Source organism: Neofelis nebulosa, chromosome 6 (genome assembly GCF_028018385.1).
Source record: "Neofelis nebulosa isolate mNeoNeb1 chromosome 6, mNeoNeb1.pri, whole genome shotgun sequence".
Taxonomy (NCBI): domain Eukaryota; kingdom Metazoa; phylum Chordata; class Mammalia; order Carnivora; family Felidae; genus Neofelis; species Neofelis nebulosa.
The window spans coordinates 22,378,906-22,395,373 of record NC_080787.1 but is presented as its reverse complement, the minus strand read 5'-3'; the positions used below and the strand labels follow the sequence as shown (position 1 = coordinate 22,395,373).

Genomic DNA, 16,468 nt, shown 5'->3' with positions numbered 1-16,468 from the left:
TGGGTAGTACAGTACTCTGTGTTAAATGCATTTTATGGGGATTTGGAGAGGATTTAGGTAAAGGCTGCCCCAATAAATGATTTACCAGCTCTAATAAAACATCAAGGAAATTGTTCAGATTGTATCTCAGACCATTTAAAACACAAGTTTATAGAGGTCTCGGCAGCCCCCATATCCTCAATCCTGGTTTACAAAGAAATGTTTATAGTGGTTAATTATCCCATATTACTTTTTTTTTTAATGGTAGCAATTTCAAAAGAAGGGAGAGATTGAAAGTAAATAAGTAGATATGCCAACCAAAGGAGTTGGGAGATAGAGAGAAGCTTTTTATTCACCTTTTATTCACCATTCAGTAAATATTTACTGATTGTCTGTTACAAACCAGGTATTCAAGAACCAGGGCCTGAAAACCCAGGAGTGACCAGATAAGAAGGGTTCCTTCCTACCTACAGCTTCTGTTTAGTGGAAAAAAAAAAAAAAAGAAGTAAATAAATGAAATAACTAGAAAATATTAATTTAAACTGTGATAAGTACCTTAAAGAGGAAAACAAAGAGGACACCTGAGGGGCTCAGTAGGCTAAGACTCTGACTCGTGGTTTCCAGTCAGGTCATGATCTCAAAGTTTGTGGGTTCGAGCCACATTGGTCTCTGTGCTGACAGTGCAGAGCCTGCTTGAGATTGTCTCTCTCTCTCTCTCCCCCTCTCTCTCTCTCTTTCTCAAAATAAATAAATACACTTAAGAAAAAAAGAGGAAAACAAGGTTAAGAGAAAGTAAATAATCAGAAGAGGGGTGGGTACCTCTTTACATGGGGCACTAAGGAAAGGCCTCACCAGAGAGGTAAAATAGATGCTGGGGCCTGCAGCATCCACAGCTGACCATACTACTAAGAGCTGAGAGAACATTCCAGACAAAGGAAGCATCAAGTGTGAAGTCCATGATGTGGTAATGAGCTCGATATTGAAGAACAGAAAGGAAGACGGATGTGAGAAATGAAACATCATCTGTGTGATCTTGGCCTCTATGTTAACCTCTCAAAAAGACATTTTCCGGGGCGCCTGGGTGGCTCAGTCGGTTAAGCGTCCGACTTCAGCTCGGGTCATGATCACGCGGTTCGTGAGTTCAAGCCCCGCATCAGGCTCTGTGCTGACAGCTCAGAGCCTGGAGCCTGTTTCAGATTCTGCGTCTCCCTCTCTCTCTCTGACCCTCCCCCGTTCATGCTCTGTCTCTCTCTGTCTCAAAAATAAATAAACGTTAAAAAAATTAAAAAAAAAAAGACATTTTCCTCAAATTTCACTATTACTAATATTAGTAATATTAGTTGCCTTTATGAAAAATACATTTTAGATTTTTATACGTTTTCTTTCAACTTTCACTATAACCATAGCCTCCTATAGTATAGGTATTATTATTCTGGTTTCATACAGGATAAAATAGTCTCTGAGGGGTGAAGTCAATTGTTTAAGGCTACAAGCAGGGGAAAAACTGGAATTCATACTCAGGTTTATCCATAAAGGCTACACTCTTTCATTTCTTTAATTCGTTTTTTTTGTTCAACAAATATTTGTTAAGCCCGACACTAGGAGCTGTCCACACAGAAATAAATGAAGCAAAATGAGGTAGGTTATGCTTCCAAAGATGGCCACACACTGTCTGCCATCCCAACAATGTCGCCTTTCTGCTCTCACATCAAGAAGTGGAATCTATTCTCCCTCTGCCTGGCCTTGTGACTTGCTTCAACCAATAGGGTATGGTGGGAGTCACTGTGTAACTTTGACGGCTTGGCCTTGAGATAATCCGCAGTTTCCACCTTCTCTGCTTGGAAAGATGCCACTTGAACCCCAGGCACCATGCTGAGAAGAAGCCCAAGCATCAGTGGAGAGAGGTCAGTGTGGAAAAGTGAGGACCTCAGGTGAGAGCAGGAACCACGATCCCAGACACATGGTCCCAACTGAAGTATTCAAACCAGACCCCAGCTGTCTGAGCTGCCTCAGCTGAAGCCTTAGACATGGCGGAACACAGACAAGCCTTCTATAATGTGACCCTGACTGAATTCTCAACCCAAAGAATTGCAAACAAATAAAATGGCTGTTAATGCAAGGCACTAAACCTTCAGAGATTCATCATGCAGCAATAGAAAACCAAAACACCAAAGACCCCCAGCCTGGTGAAAATATAAACATAAAAATATCTTTAAAATAGGGTAAGTGTCATGAGAGAACAACAGAGAAATAATTTACACCAGTGTAGAGCAAGGGCGAAAAACTTTTGGTAAAGAGCTAGATAGTAAATACTCTAGACTTTATGGGTCACAGTGCTTTTGCCTCAACTACTCAGTTTGCCATTGTAGAGAAAAATAGTCAAAGACCATATGTAACCAAACTGATGTTTCTTGGTTCCAGGTAGACTTTTGTTTGTTTGTTTGTTTTTGTTTTTAACAAAAAACAGATGGAGAACAGAATTTGGCCTTGGAGCTGTACTGGCAAATCCCTAGCCTAGACTTACAGTGTTTCTTATATATTATTTTTCTTTCTAGAAGAAGTATTCTTATTCCCATCTTCTGGACTCCTTGGTTCCCATTCCTGTTTCTAAAGCAGAGACTTGCATCTCTTGATTCAGAGAATACTCACAAGCCTGGAGACCACACTTCAGCTGCTTCAGGAAAGCACTGGTGAAAGTATTTAAACCTTTTGTTTTCTAAATCCATTTAAGTAATATCTACACCCAACGTGAGGCTCAAACTCACAACCTTGAGATCAAGAGTCACATGTTCCTTTGACTGAGCCAAGCCAGGTACCCCAACTTTTAAATTCAACTAAAACCAGTGGAACTTATTAAAAATGTGACTGGATAAGCGAAATCTGAGCTGATACTATGTTTTCCTGATGGTGGTTCCAGGATGGGAGAGTAAGGGAACACTTGTTGGGAACTCAGTCATATGGTAGATAATTGCCCATTGGGAAAACCATTCAGGGCATGGATCTTGAGGTGGGCAAGGAAGCAGTAGTTTGGAATGGATGACTTTGAACTCTGTCTCTTCTTGTTTCCTAGGTTACTCTATGTATCACGCTGTCACTTACTGCTGTTCATTCCCCGACCCTTGACGAATCCTGCCAATGCAAAGGTCTATCATCATTACCACTAAGAAGTTCCATTGCTCTTTCTTATACATACTTTTTAAAATATTTATTCTATATATGCTTGCATAGACAGATATACCTGTATATGCACCACCAGGTAAAGAGGGCAATAACTATCTGCTTAAATCTTAAGTAAACTAAGGTTAAAGCACGTGTCCTTCCCGGCCACCCTCTCAATTCTGTCTACTGATGCAATGCACAACTAACTGTCACCATTTCTCCACGGATTCCTCTCCGCAAGATTTGGCTCAAACTTTTTCTAAGAACGCTTCTCTATTATCAAGCAAACTTAGCCATCAGCTTCTCCATGTGTGTATGTGGCACTTTGTGCCTTTTTTTTTTAACAGCACTATCACATTACATTGATGTTTTTAAGCATCCATATATTTTATTGGACTATGAGCTTTCCAAAGTCAGGGAACATATCATATAGCCTGTAATAGGCCTGCAATCAATATTTGTTGAATAAATGAATAATAAAAGAATGGAATGAATAAAGACATGTTTAATTCAATGAATTTCAATTTGAAAAAAGAAAGACAGGGTAAGTTACTCACCAAACTGAAAATCTGTGTTTCTCCAGTTCCTCCAAGTAAGATACATCCTCTGAATAATCCTCAAGTTCTCCAGTTCTCCAAGCAGCTGATTTTTCCTTCACTGAGTAATTTATCAGGCTTTCTCTCTTATCCATGAAATTATAGAAATAAAAAAATAAAGTATTTTAGTAGATATCAGATAGAAAGCTCACCTGGTTCAGTGACATTTTCCTCAGAATGATTTGTAGAATCATTGATCTTATAGAAGCATAATCAGTCATGGTTTTTGCATTGAAATTATTATTTTACATTCCATGTTCTCTCACTAAATCATCATGTTTCTACTGGAAGACTGTCATGTTCATTTTTTTTGCATTATTTCCCCTGGAGCAGCCTCTACAAATGTTGCTGGAATTAAATAAATAAATAAATAAATAAATAAATAAATAAATACAACAACCATGGTCATGGTATTTGTAATAAATCAGGACTATTGGTGGCAAGTAAAGAAAATGCAGTTTAAGCTAGCTTTCAGCAAAAAAGAATTTGAAGGAAAGTTGGAACAATCAGCTCATGGAGAAGAAGGAAGGAAACAGTTGGATTTTAGGAATATGGTAGCAAATGAATCAAAGGCCACCAGGACCCTTTCTTCTTGTCTGCTCTCTGCTTCAGCAGGCTACTTCCTTCTAGCCTTGCCACCAACAGCTTCTTAGTTCCGTAGCTAATGACTCTCAACAACATATTTAAATTCAGGACCATACTGTGTCTGTGCAATTAATTTAGTACAACTTCAGAGAATTGTGTGACCCATGATGATGGATCCAGCAAACAGACTGTCCCTTTGGAGAAACTGAGTCCTGTAGTTCAACCAAGCATTCTTAGGAGCCCCATCATGATGGGGAGTGGCAGTTAATCTGTGCGCCCCTCCTCCCTTAGTCGCTATTCAAAATAGTTTGATTTCCATTGGTTTATATATTGCGGTCTTTTGTAAGGTTTTATTGCAAAATTCTGCAAATAAGAATTCATTTGAAAACTACTGGTCTATGGGAAAATGAAAGTAGGCATGACTGCATTCATAAGATAGTTCCATTAAAAGTCTTTTTTTTTTTTTTGCTTTAGACTCTTTTCAAACATATTCAGTTGTCATTTGTAAGAGGCCAGCTACCTGCTATCCCTGAAATCAGTTTATACAAGTTTTTGCACAACTCTGTAGTTAAAATATTTTTGCAATTTCAAAATGTTGCTTTGAATTCTCAGGTTGCAGTAACCAGGACAAACAGAATGAAACCGAGGTGAAGAAGATGCATCAGCAAATCTCTAGTGAGCTCAACAAAGCTACTTATTTTAATATGAAATTGGGTGGTTTGATTGCGTTAAGAACAAAATCCAGGAATGACAGCCATCAATGTAAAGTAATGGCTATTCCTGCCATGTCACCATCCCTAGGGCACTGAAACACAGAGGGCTGAAACACAACCCAGATCTTCCTGTGAAAAGAGTCCAATTTGCTTAGCCTGGAGCTTCAGCTTGAGGGATAAGTTTCAGGTTTCCCACCTATCAAACAAGGCTAAGGAGGCACTCCCAGGGAAAATAACCATGGAGACCATTCTTGCCCACCTTTGTGGCCTCACTACATCTTGATAAGAATTCCCAAAAACTAGTTATACAGTTGTCTAGGGCCCTGATTTTTTGTAACTGTTGCCCAGGGCACACCTCCAGATCTCCTGGTCTGGAGGTCAGCAGAGATTATAATTGTGGCCCCAAAGGACTGTACATACTTGCATGTTTTAAAAGCAACTGTCTAGAGACAACCACAAACTAGGGCAAGGTTTAATGAGAAAGACAATCACCTACATCAAGGCACTCCTTCAAGACTGAGAGAAGTAGCTGTTTTACCTAATACGTAGATACAAACAGAGAATCAAGCAAAAAAAGAAAACAGAGAAATGTGTTCCAAACAAAAGAACAAGAAAAAAACCTCAGAAAAAGCCTTAATAACACAGAGAGAAGTAATTCACCTGATAAAGAATTTAAGGTAATAGTCATAAAGATGCTCACTGAATTCTGGAGAAGAAAGGATGAACGCAGTGAGTACTTCAACGATGAGAGGAAACAATACAGTACTAAACAAAACTCACAGAGATAAAGAATATTGAACTGAACTGAAAAATATATTTAACAGCAGACTGGATGAAGTAAAAGAATGGGTCAAAAAGCTGGAAGAGAAAGCAATGGAACTCACCTGGATGGAGCAGCAAAAAGAAAATAAAAGAATTTTTTTAATGGGGATAATTAAGGGATCTCTGAGACAACATGAAGCAGAATATTCACAATATAGGGGTCCCAGAAGGCGGGGAGAGAAAGAAGAGGGGCAGAAAAGTTAAGTAAAGAAACAATAGCCGAAAACTTGCCTAACCTAAGGAGGGTAACAGATCCAAGTATCCCAAAATTTCCAAATAAAATGAATCCAAAGAGAACCACACCAAGGCACATTATAATTAAAATGTCCAGAGTTAAAGATAAAAAGAGAATCTTACAAGCAGCAAAAGAAAACCAGATTGTTATTTAAAAGGGTAACTCCACAAAGCTATAAGAATATTTCTCAGCAAAAATTTTGCAAGCTTAGAAGGGAGGGCATGACATATTCAAAGAACTCAAAAAAAAAAAAATTTCCAACCAAGTATATGCTACCCAGCAAGGTTATCATTCAGGTTTGAAGAAGAGATAAAGAGTTTTTCAGATAAGCAAAAGCTAAAGTACTTTATCTCCACTAAATTGACCTTGCAGCAAGTGTTAAAGGGATTTCTTTAAGCTGAAAAGACACAGCACTACTTAAGAATAAGAAAGTATATGACAGTAAAAATGTCACTGGAAAAGGTAAATATATAACAAAGGTAAGAGATTAATCACTTATAAAGCTACTAAGATTAAAAGTCAAAAGTAGTAAAATTAACTAAAACTACAATAAATTAGTTCAGAAATATATAAAATAAAAATATATTAAAAGTGACAACAAAAATATAAAATGTTGAGGAGCAACCAGTAAAAATGTAGAGTTTGGGAATGTGTTCAAATTTAAGCTGCTATCAACAAAATTGACTGTCACATACCTAAGGTAATAATGTGAATGTCATGGTAACAACAAAGTAAAAACTTACAGTAAAAACACAACAGAGAAGAACAAAGGAATCTGAACATAACACTAAAGAAAATTATCAAACAACAAGGAAACTGAGAAAAAATAGAAAAGAACACAGAGTAACTACAAAAACATCCAGAAAATAATGAACAGAATAGCAATAAATACATATATGTCAATAATTACTTTAAATGTAAATGGACTAATGGGGTGAAAAGACAGAGAGAGAGATCAACGTACTGCTCATACAGTATAAACTATAAGTCATTGATGAAAAAAATTGAAAATGACACAAATGTAAAGATATTCCATGCACATGGATTGGAAGATTTAATATTGTTAAAATGCTCATACTACCCAAAACAATTTATAGATTCAGTGCAAATTCTATTAAAATTCCAATGACATTTTTCACACAACTAGAACAAATAATTCTAAAATTTGTATGTAATCACAAAAACCCCAGACAGCCAAAACAATCTGGAGAAAGAAGAACAAAACCAGAGGTATCGTTCTCCCTGATTTCAAACTATACTACAAAGCTATAGTAATTAAAGCAGTATGGTATTGCCATAACGACAGACATATAGATCAATAGAACAAAATAACCCAGAAATAAACCCACACATATGTGGTCAGTTAATTTACAACAAAAGAGACAAGAATATGCAATGAGGAAAGAATGATCTCTTTAATAAATGGTGTTGCGAAAACTGAAGAGCTACCTGCAAAAGATTGAAACTGGACCACTTTCTTACACCATGCAAAAATTAACTCAAAGTGGAGTAAAAACTTGAATGCTAGACCAGAAAGCATAAAATTTCTAGAAGAAAATATAGGTGATAGGTGCCTTGACAGTGTTCTTAGCAATTTTTTCTCTTTTTGGATCTGACTCTAAAGGCAAGGGAAACAGAAGCAAAATAAGCAAATGACACCACATCAAACTAAAAATGTTTCTGCACAGAGAAGGAAACAATCAACAAAATGAAAAAGCAACCTACTAAATGGGAGAAGATATTTGTAAATTACATATGTGGTAAGGGATTAATATCCAAAGTATAAAAACAATTTGTATAACTCAATAACAAGGACAAAAATTCAATTAAAAGATGGGCAGCAGATCTGAATAGATGTTTTCACAAAGAAAACATACAGATGGATAACAAATAATGGAAAGATGCTCAACGTCACTCATAATCAGGGAAATTCATCACAAGGAGATACTACCACACAGCTGTCAGAACAACTTTATTAAAAAAATCAAGAAACAAAAAGTATTGGCAGGATGTGAAGAAAGGAAACCCCTCATTCATTGCTGGTGGGAACGTAAACTGGTGCAGCCACTATACAAAACAATATAAACCTCCCTCAAAGAATAAAAAAAATGGAGCCATCTTGGGGTGTCTGGGTGGCTCAGTCAGTTGCATGACTGATTGTTGATTTTGGCTCAGGTCATGATCTTGCAGTTCGTGGGTTCAAATCTCCGTGCTGTCAGCACAGAACCTACTTGGGATTCATTCTCTCTCCCTCTCTCTGCCCCTCCTCTGTTCTCTCTCTCTGTCTCTCTCTCTTAAAAATAAATAAACTTAAAAAAATAAAAATAGAGCTATCATATAATCCACCAGTTGCACTACTGGGTCTCTATCTGAAGAAAGCAAAAACACCAATTTGAAAAGATATTTACCCCTATGTTTGTTGTAGCATTATTTACATTAGCAAAAATATGGAAACAACCTAAGTGTCCATCAATGGGTGAATGAATAAAGAAGACGCAGTGTACATGTGTATACAATGGAATATTACTCAGCCATAAAAAGAATGAAATCATCGCCACTGACAACGACATAGATGGATCCTGATGGTATTATGTTTAGTAAAATAAGTCAGACAGAGAAAGAGAGATATTGCATTGGTTTCACTTATATGTTGAATCCAACAAAACAAAACCCAGACTCATAGATACAGAAAACAGATTGTTGGTTGCCAGTGGTAGGGGTGGAAGAGTGAAATAGCTGAAGGGATTAAAAAGTACAAACTTCAGGTATAAAATAAATATGTTGTAGGGATTTAATGTACAGCAGTTGGAATATAGTCAATACTGTATCAATTTCGTATGGTGACAGATGGGGACTAGACTTGTTGTGGTAGCCATTTTGTAACATAAACGGATTTCAAATCACTATATTGTGAAACTTATTATAATATACTATGTCAATTATACCTCAACAAATTTTTTTTTTAATTTTTTTTTTCAACGTTTATTTATTTTTGGGACAGAGAGAGACAGAGCATGAACCGGGGAGGGACAGAGAGAGAGGGAGACACAGAATCTGAAACAGGCTCCAGGCTCTGAGCCATCAGCCCAGAGCCTGACGCGGGGCTCGAACTCACGGACCGTGAGATCGTGACCTGGCTGAAGTCGGACGCTTAACCGACTGCGCCACCCAGGCGCCCCAACAAATTTTTTTTTTAAAGAAGAAATAAAGCCCCTAAAAATCAGTCAATCACTGTGGTCCTTTCATCTTTCTCAGCCTCTGTAATTCCTGTGTCAGTAACAGTATTTTTTAATGTGTATTTATTTATTTTGAGAGATGGAGAGGCAGAGAGAGAGGGAGAGAGAGAATACCAAGCAGGCTCCATGCTGTCAGCACAGAGCCTGATGCAGGGCTCAGTTTCAGAACCCCAAGATCATGACCTGACCCAAAATCAAGAGTCAGATGCTGAACTGACTGAGCCACCCAGGAGCCCTTGGATTTCTTTTAAAGGATAACTATGTTGGCGAGGGGGCTGGATGGCTCAGTCAATTAAGCTTCCCACTCTTGATCTGAGCTCAGGTCTTGATCTTAGGGTTGTGAGTTCAAGCCCAGAATTGGACTCCACCCTGGGCATGGATCCTATTTAAAACAAACAAAGAAATCTAAGTTAATGTGCTAAAAATTCCTTCAAATCAGTATTTTAGAAGATATAAAGTTGTGGAAATTAGTTTATGTCCAAAGAAATGAAGCACAAAAGGAACAAAAACACAAATAAATAAGAGTTTTGAATACAAAAAGTAGGTAAGTGTGTGCAGGGAAGTCCCCAGGTAAGTACCAGGATGTGTGAGCCTACTTATACAGAGGAATCAAAACCATCCACCAACCACAGATTTATATCTTGAATCTATACCGGAGAAATAATGCTTTAATTAGCATATCATCAACATTGAAAAGACAGAAAATAGATCCTGCATGTACCCTGAAACCAAAGAACATCATCACTAAAAAAAAAAAATATTCCAACAGCAATGTCTTTAGGAAGATGAATATCTATACTGTAACACATCATAAGACATCACTGATGCAAATTTGTTCTGAAACATCACATATTATGTATTTTGTATATGGCTACCCACACCCTAATCCATCACAAATCAACAGCAAATATTGAAACATAAATTACTGAAATTCAGAATATGATTTTCAAGTTCAAGAACTAAATATTTGGTTTGTGGGGATTGTCACTCAAATGCAACATTGTTTAGGAAGCAGCGAATGAACATTCTTTCAAACACAACACAAAATGATAGCCAAGAGTGTTTTAAAGAATTTTGAAAAATTCAAGTGCGTAGCGTAGTGCAAAGGGTCAGCGAGTGATGGTCAAGGAGACCCACATTCAAGTCTTCTCACTTGTTTGGAAACTTAGATTATCTAGAGTTCGCGAGTTTAAGATTTTTAATCTGAGAAACAGAGATAATATTTGTCCTACATAGAGCACAGGATTCTTGAGATAATATCCATAAAATTCCTCTGGGCGCGGGGAGGATAGCATTTAAAATGCTTTCGATTATTAAGGACATAAGTAGCATCTGGCACAATGCACTACATAGCACAGGTGATCAATAGGACACTTCACATCCTTTCTTTGGCATTTATTATAGCATTTCTATGAAGCAGTTAACTCAAAAATGTTACGGGAAGATTTATATTAAATCTCAAAGCTCATGACATGATAAGCTCATTAAGTTGTTACACGATAGGAAGCAAAGCCCAGGGTCACTATCTTGTGGTTCAGAGGTTTTGCCCCTTAGCCATAATTCCGTCCATGGCCTGATCAGCTGGTGGAGAAGGTGGCCAAGATGGAGCCCGAGAGGTGGTTAAGCCTGTGTGGAGAAAGGGAGCTTGCGGCTCACAGGCCAGCAGCACCGGTGCTTGGAAAGGCATTACGGTTCTAGCACAATTAAGCTCCACTTAGCGGCAGCTTTTTCTCCCCCAAACTCTTTACGGGGTCTTTGTGCGCGACTCCAGGGAGCACTCCCATCTGGCCAGATGAAGAGCGAGGGGATTGTTTCATCAAAAGACAGAGTCTTAGAAAGAGGAAGTAGTGAATAAAAGGCTGAATCCTGAGGATTACAAATGCTTTTGAACTGCCCTGGGAAGATCAGAAGTGAGCACTGGTGGATGCTTTAATGCCTGCCCCATGAGGTGTATCATTTTTTTTTAAGAAGGCAGTGGAGGAAGATTTGGGGTGCAGGTACTCTGCTAAGAGGCTTGTGTTAATAAGATCACAGAATTGCAAGTCAGAGATAACAACAACAAACACCAGGTGCATCTGAAATATCAAAGCAAATAAACGTGACATCATGTTCAACTCCGTCTTTGCTGTTATCATCCAAAAGGAAAAATCATAGCTCCAAATTAAACCCGCCTAAATCCTGAGACCATCCATCAAGAATACTCTTTCCTCTTTCTTTAATTCATATCTGCTGTGTGTACCAGAGAATTTTTCTTTTTTTGTTTTTTTTGAGTTTCACGCTTTTTATTTATTTATTTATTTATTTATTTATTTAAGATATGAAATTTATTGTCAAATTGGTTTCCATACAACACCCAGTTCAACGTCGCTCCTCGTCAGGGAAATACAAATCAAAACCACACTCAGATATCACCTCACGCCAGTGAGAGTGGCCAAAATGAATAAATCAGGAGACTATAGATGCTGGAGAGGATGTGGAGAAACGGGAACCTTCTTGCACTGTTGGTGGGAATGCAAATTGGTGCAGCCGCTCTGGAAAGCAGGGTGGAGGTTCCTCAGAAAATTAAAAATAGACCTACCCTATGACCCAGCAATAGCACTGCTAGGAATTTATCCAAGGGATACAGGAGTACTGATGTATAGGGGCACTTGTACCCCAATGTTTATAGCAGCATTCTCAACAATAGCCAAATTATGGAAAGAGCCTAAATGTCCATCAACTGATGAATGGATAAAGAAATTGTGGTTTATATACACAATGGAATACTACGTGGCAATGAGAAAGAATGAAATATGGCCTTTTGTAGCAACGTGGATGGAACTGGAGAGTGTGATGCTAAGTGAAATAAGCCATACAGAGAAAGACAGATACCATATGGTTTCACTCTTATGTGGATCCTGAGAAACTTAACAGAGACCCATGGGGGAGGGGAAGAAAAAAAAAAAAAAAAAGAGGTTAGAGTGGGAGAGAGCCAAAGCATAAGAGACTGTTAAAAACTGAGAACAAACTGGGCCGCCTGGGTGGCGCAGTCGGTTGGGCGTCCAACTTCAGCCAGGTCACGATCTCACGGTCCGTGAGTTCGAGCCCCGCGTCAGGCTCTGGGCTGATGGCTCAGAGCCTGGAGCCTGTTTCCGATTCTGTGTCTCCCTCTCTCTGCCCCTCCCCCGTTCATGCTCTGTCTCTCTCTGTCCCAAAAATAAATAAACGTTGAAAAAAAATTTAAAAAAAAAAAAAAAAAAAAAAAAAAAAAAACTGAGAACAAACTGAGGGTTGATGGGGGGTGGGAGGGAGGGGAGGGTGGGTGATGGGTATTGAGGAGGGCACCTTTTGGGATGACCAGAGAATTTTTCAAGACAGGCTTTCCATTAGCAATGCCCAGGGAGAAATAAGCTATCCTTGGGTGGGTAGAATTTATCTAGAGAAAACTCTAAATTGAGTAACCAACCCCCTAGGTTCTTCCTCCCCCCCCCCCACCCCCAGAGGACAACTAACATTTCTGGCCACTTGAGACCACAAATTCTGATTGTTTTCTGGGCACGTGGTATTTGGAAAACCGATGTTTCCCACGTGAAGTTGAACATGAACCTCATTGGCCCACAGCCACCCGGTAAATTGCCTAGGTTGGATCTTTAACGTCAGTTGAAGATCTAAATTAATCTTTAATAACCATGCCGAGATGAGAAAAAAAGGAAAACACTTAACTTGGAGTAGGGAGTTTTAGATTTAGGTTTAGTAGGAGGTTTAATCGCCCTTGTCCACAGCACTCGATCACTTGTTTCTGGGTGGCCCGTGTGTATCTGGCTCTGTCATTTCACAGCACTGACTTCACTTAGACATATTCCCGACAAGAACAAACTCCTTCCTAAAGCAATTCAGTTAAGACACCTTCTCAAAGTGCCTGACCCCAGGGAAGAGCATAATATCCCAAGCAATTGACTCACAAATTTTGGAATATAATATTAAAAATAAGATGAAAAAAAAATTCCTTAATTGAACATGCAAACTCAGAAAATATACAGACGAGCTTCAGGTTTTCTGGATGATTGTAATCTTTCTCACCTTATCTATTTCAGCCTTTCTTCTCATCCCAAGGTTTAAATTCAGTAAGTAGTATGAAAATTCACAAAAATACTTAAGAGACTAATATTTGATCCACAATATCCTAGAAGCCTCATGGGCATATCCTTTTTTGATCTTTCCAAAAAGTGTACATACAAATGTGTAATAGTACCTAATATGTAATATGTGTAAAAGGACATGAGCTTTTTTCCTTCCTAGGAAATTGTCCTTTGTTTCCTTATTCCAGGCTTTCAAATAAGGCATAAGACCCCAGAAGTAGAACATGTATACCTGGCTGAAAGGAGAAAAAAATTCACAACTTTTCTGAAGTATTATTTCATGATGGATACAAATATGGATGCCAGAAACAGTCTGGATTCAAAGCTGTGCACTTACTGGCAATGTTATTTAGGCTAATTCACTCCATCTCCTTATTTGCCTCACCGATAAAACAGGGAAAATGATGATAATGGTAGCATCTATCCCATTAGTTTGTTGTGAGAACAAGATGAGCCCTTCCATCCAGAGGACTGAGAACATTTCCTGGAACCCGGTAATTTGCAAGCACTCAGTAAATACTTCAGTTCAAATGTCATCGTTACAAATTTCACTAAATTTTTGATTCCTAAGCTTCCTTTTAAAATATAGACCGTGATAGAAACAATAGTGATTGTTGGGGTGGGCGCCTGGGTGGTTCAGTCAGTTGAGTGTCTGACTCTTGACTTCAGGGTCGTGGGATCAAGCCCCCATCTGGCTCATCGGGCCCTGCACTGTGTGGAGCCTGTTTAAAATTCTCTCTCTCTCCCTTTGCCCCTCTCCCCAGCTTGTGCTCTCTCTCTCTCTCTCTTCTGTCTCCAAAATAAAATTTAGGGGTGCCTGGGTGGCTCAGTCATTTAAGCCTCCAACTCTTGATTTCGGCTCAGGTCATGATCTCACAGTTCATGAGATTGAGCCCCGCATCAGGCTCTGCACTGACAGGGCTAAGCCTTCTTGGGATTCTATCTTTCTGCCCCTTCCTCTCTCTCTCTCTCTCTCTCTCTCTCTCCCTCTCTCTCTCTCTCTCTCTCCTCTCTCTCTCTCTCTTTCTCTCTCTTTCTCAAATAAACTTAAAAAAATAAATAAGGAAAAAGTAAAATAAAATTTAAAAAAAAACAATAGCAGTTGTGAATGTTGTGGTATTCATCTAAACATTAAAAACTTAGCCATTCATTTGGTTAGATGGTGGTCCACTATTTAGAAATGAAAACTGACTTTAAAGTCAGTCTTGAGAGTAAGGCAGCAAGTTGATTCTATAGACCTATATCTATTTAGTCAGGAAAGTGGAAAATTAAGATGATGCAAGTAATTCATATGGGAAAAGGCAGGGTTGGAGGACAATCTCTTCATTTCCCTTTCCTAGCTGGGGCCAAGTTGTCTGAATACTTAAAACCCAAAGTCACTTGCTGTATGCAGATATGGACTTTGAAAACGGCTGATTATCTAAAAACTGGATTCAGTGACGCTGGTAAAATTCATTTCGTCAACATTAGAAAACCCAGGCTACGTAATTTATATAAATGCATCAAGACAGTTTCTGAACAGACTTCATGGCAGCCTTGATCAGGCCAAATAAAATGCAGTACAATCAGCACGTTTTCTAATCACCCTGCCAGAGCTGGAAAGAGTCTTGTAGACTGATTAACTAAAGTCTTCAACAGCTTAAAGAAGTCTGATTCGGATGTAATAAAAATTTATTGGCATTACTGATTTCACAAACGTCAGCTGCTTTAGCATGTCCCACACTTCAAACCCTGCTTTGAAGACCAAATTACTTTCTACCTGTAAATATATTTTAAGAAATCATAGTTAATAATCAGGGGCTGCTGTTTTCATGGTCTTTCCAAAGCCAACTCTACGGCTTTCATCTTACCTTCTTGTGTAATTCACGGTCTTCTTTTAAGAGATTGAGATCACAGTCCGTAGGGCAGGGACCAAATTTATTAGAAATGCTTCCTAGGGTTAAAAACAAAAGGTGGGAAAATGTATCACAGATTTTCACTTCAGAGGCCATGTAAGCTTATACTACTGTAATCTAAGAATGTATGTAAAGCCCGACAAATGGGGATAAATCCAAGAACTGTAAGGAGGCTCTAAGATGTTCTATCCTCCCAATTTTAATGCAGTCGATGTATGAACCTCAAGTAGAACTCTACCAGTGGCCACCCCACGGGGGATGCAATTTACAAGCAGCAGTCCGATCCGCTTTCCTACCCACATCCGGGTAGGATTCTCCATTATCAGCTAGTTTTTCTGGGATCGAGTTTTCAAAGACACTCCTCTGCACCTCATACCAGTGTTCTAATATAAAACCTTGAGGCTAAAAAGTTCTGTTCCCGTCTGTACCCAGGATTTGCCACGTGAGCTAACTTTCTCATATGATGCGTGACTTATCCTGGAGTTTCTCAACCTCAGCACTGTTGACATTTTGGATTGGATCATTCTTCGTTATGGGGGCTGCCCCGTGTTTTCTAAACTGTTTAGCAGCATTTCTGGCCTCTACCCCACGGGCTGCCGGCAGTACCTTCCACTCCTCCACCCCTCCCCCACTTGCTGCAACCAAAAATGTCTCCGGGCGTTGCCGAATGCTTCCTGGGGAGCAAGACATCACCAGTTGAGAACTACTGCTCCAGAACCATAACTCTTCGCAAACAAACCAAAGTAACAACAACGACAACAACAATAAAACTCTGCAGACAATGTGCCTCGTTCATCTTGTTTCTTCTGCAGTGTTTAACACAGGATCTGAAAGAGTGTGAGTTGGAGACTATTTCTTAAATTACCGATCATTCCCATAAGGTTGACCCAACAACTTTTTTTGAGTATACACGCATCATACACCATAAGCAGCCAAAGGATTACTGCTTGTCCTCCTCTCCCATTCCAGGGACTAAATATTTTCATCCTGGCCTTTGGAGTTGCCCTTGTGGACATTTTTTTAAGGAGATTTCCATAGTGCAAATATTTTTGGACATCATCTCCGTGTCTGCATGCTTTAAAAAAAAACTTTCTTCTCCCTAAAGATGACCCAGCCGGCCTCTTCTCCCC

General features: G+C 38.9%; 1 protein-coding gene and 1 long non-coding RNA gene across 2 annotated transcripts in view; both read right to left on the bottom strand.

Annotated features, from left to right (window-relative positions):
- The window catches only part of LOC131515363 (uncharacterized), a 327,128-nt gene that overhangs the window by 56,498 nt on the left and 254,162 nt on the right, over window positions 1–16,468 (bottom strand). Inside the window, exons 17-19 of the mRNA XM_058736129.1 lie at window positions 15,839–16,012; window positions 15,294–15,376; window positions 11,016–11,155 (exon numbers count right to left, since the gene is read on the bottom strand). Coding sequence (XP_058592112.1) covers window positions 11,016–11,155; window positions 15,294–15,376; window positions 15,839–16,012 — 397 coding nt within the window. The remainder of the gene's footprint in view (window positions 1–11,015; window positions 11,156–15,293; window positions 15,377–15,838; window positions 16,013–16,468) is intronic.
- LOC131513809 (uncharacterized) overlaps window positions 3,702–16,468 on the bottom strand; it is a 48,306-nt gene continuing 35,539 nt past the window's right edge. The window contains exons 2-3 of the long non-coding RNA XR_009262808.1: window positions 15,294–15,376; window positions 3,702–3,820 (exon numbers count right to left, since the gene is read on the bottom strand). This is a non-coding gene — a long non-coding RNA (uncharacterized LOC131513809). The remainder of the gene's footprint in view (window positions 3,821–15,293; window positions 15,377–16,468) is intronic.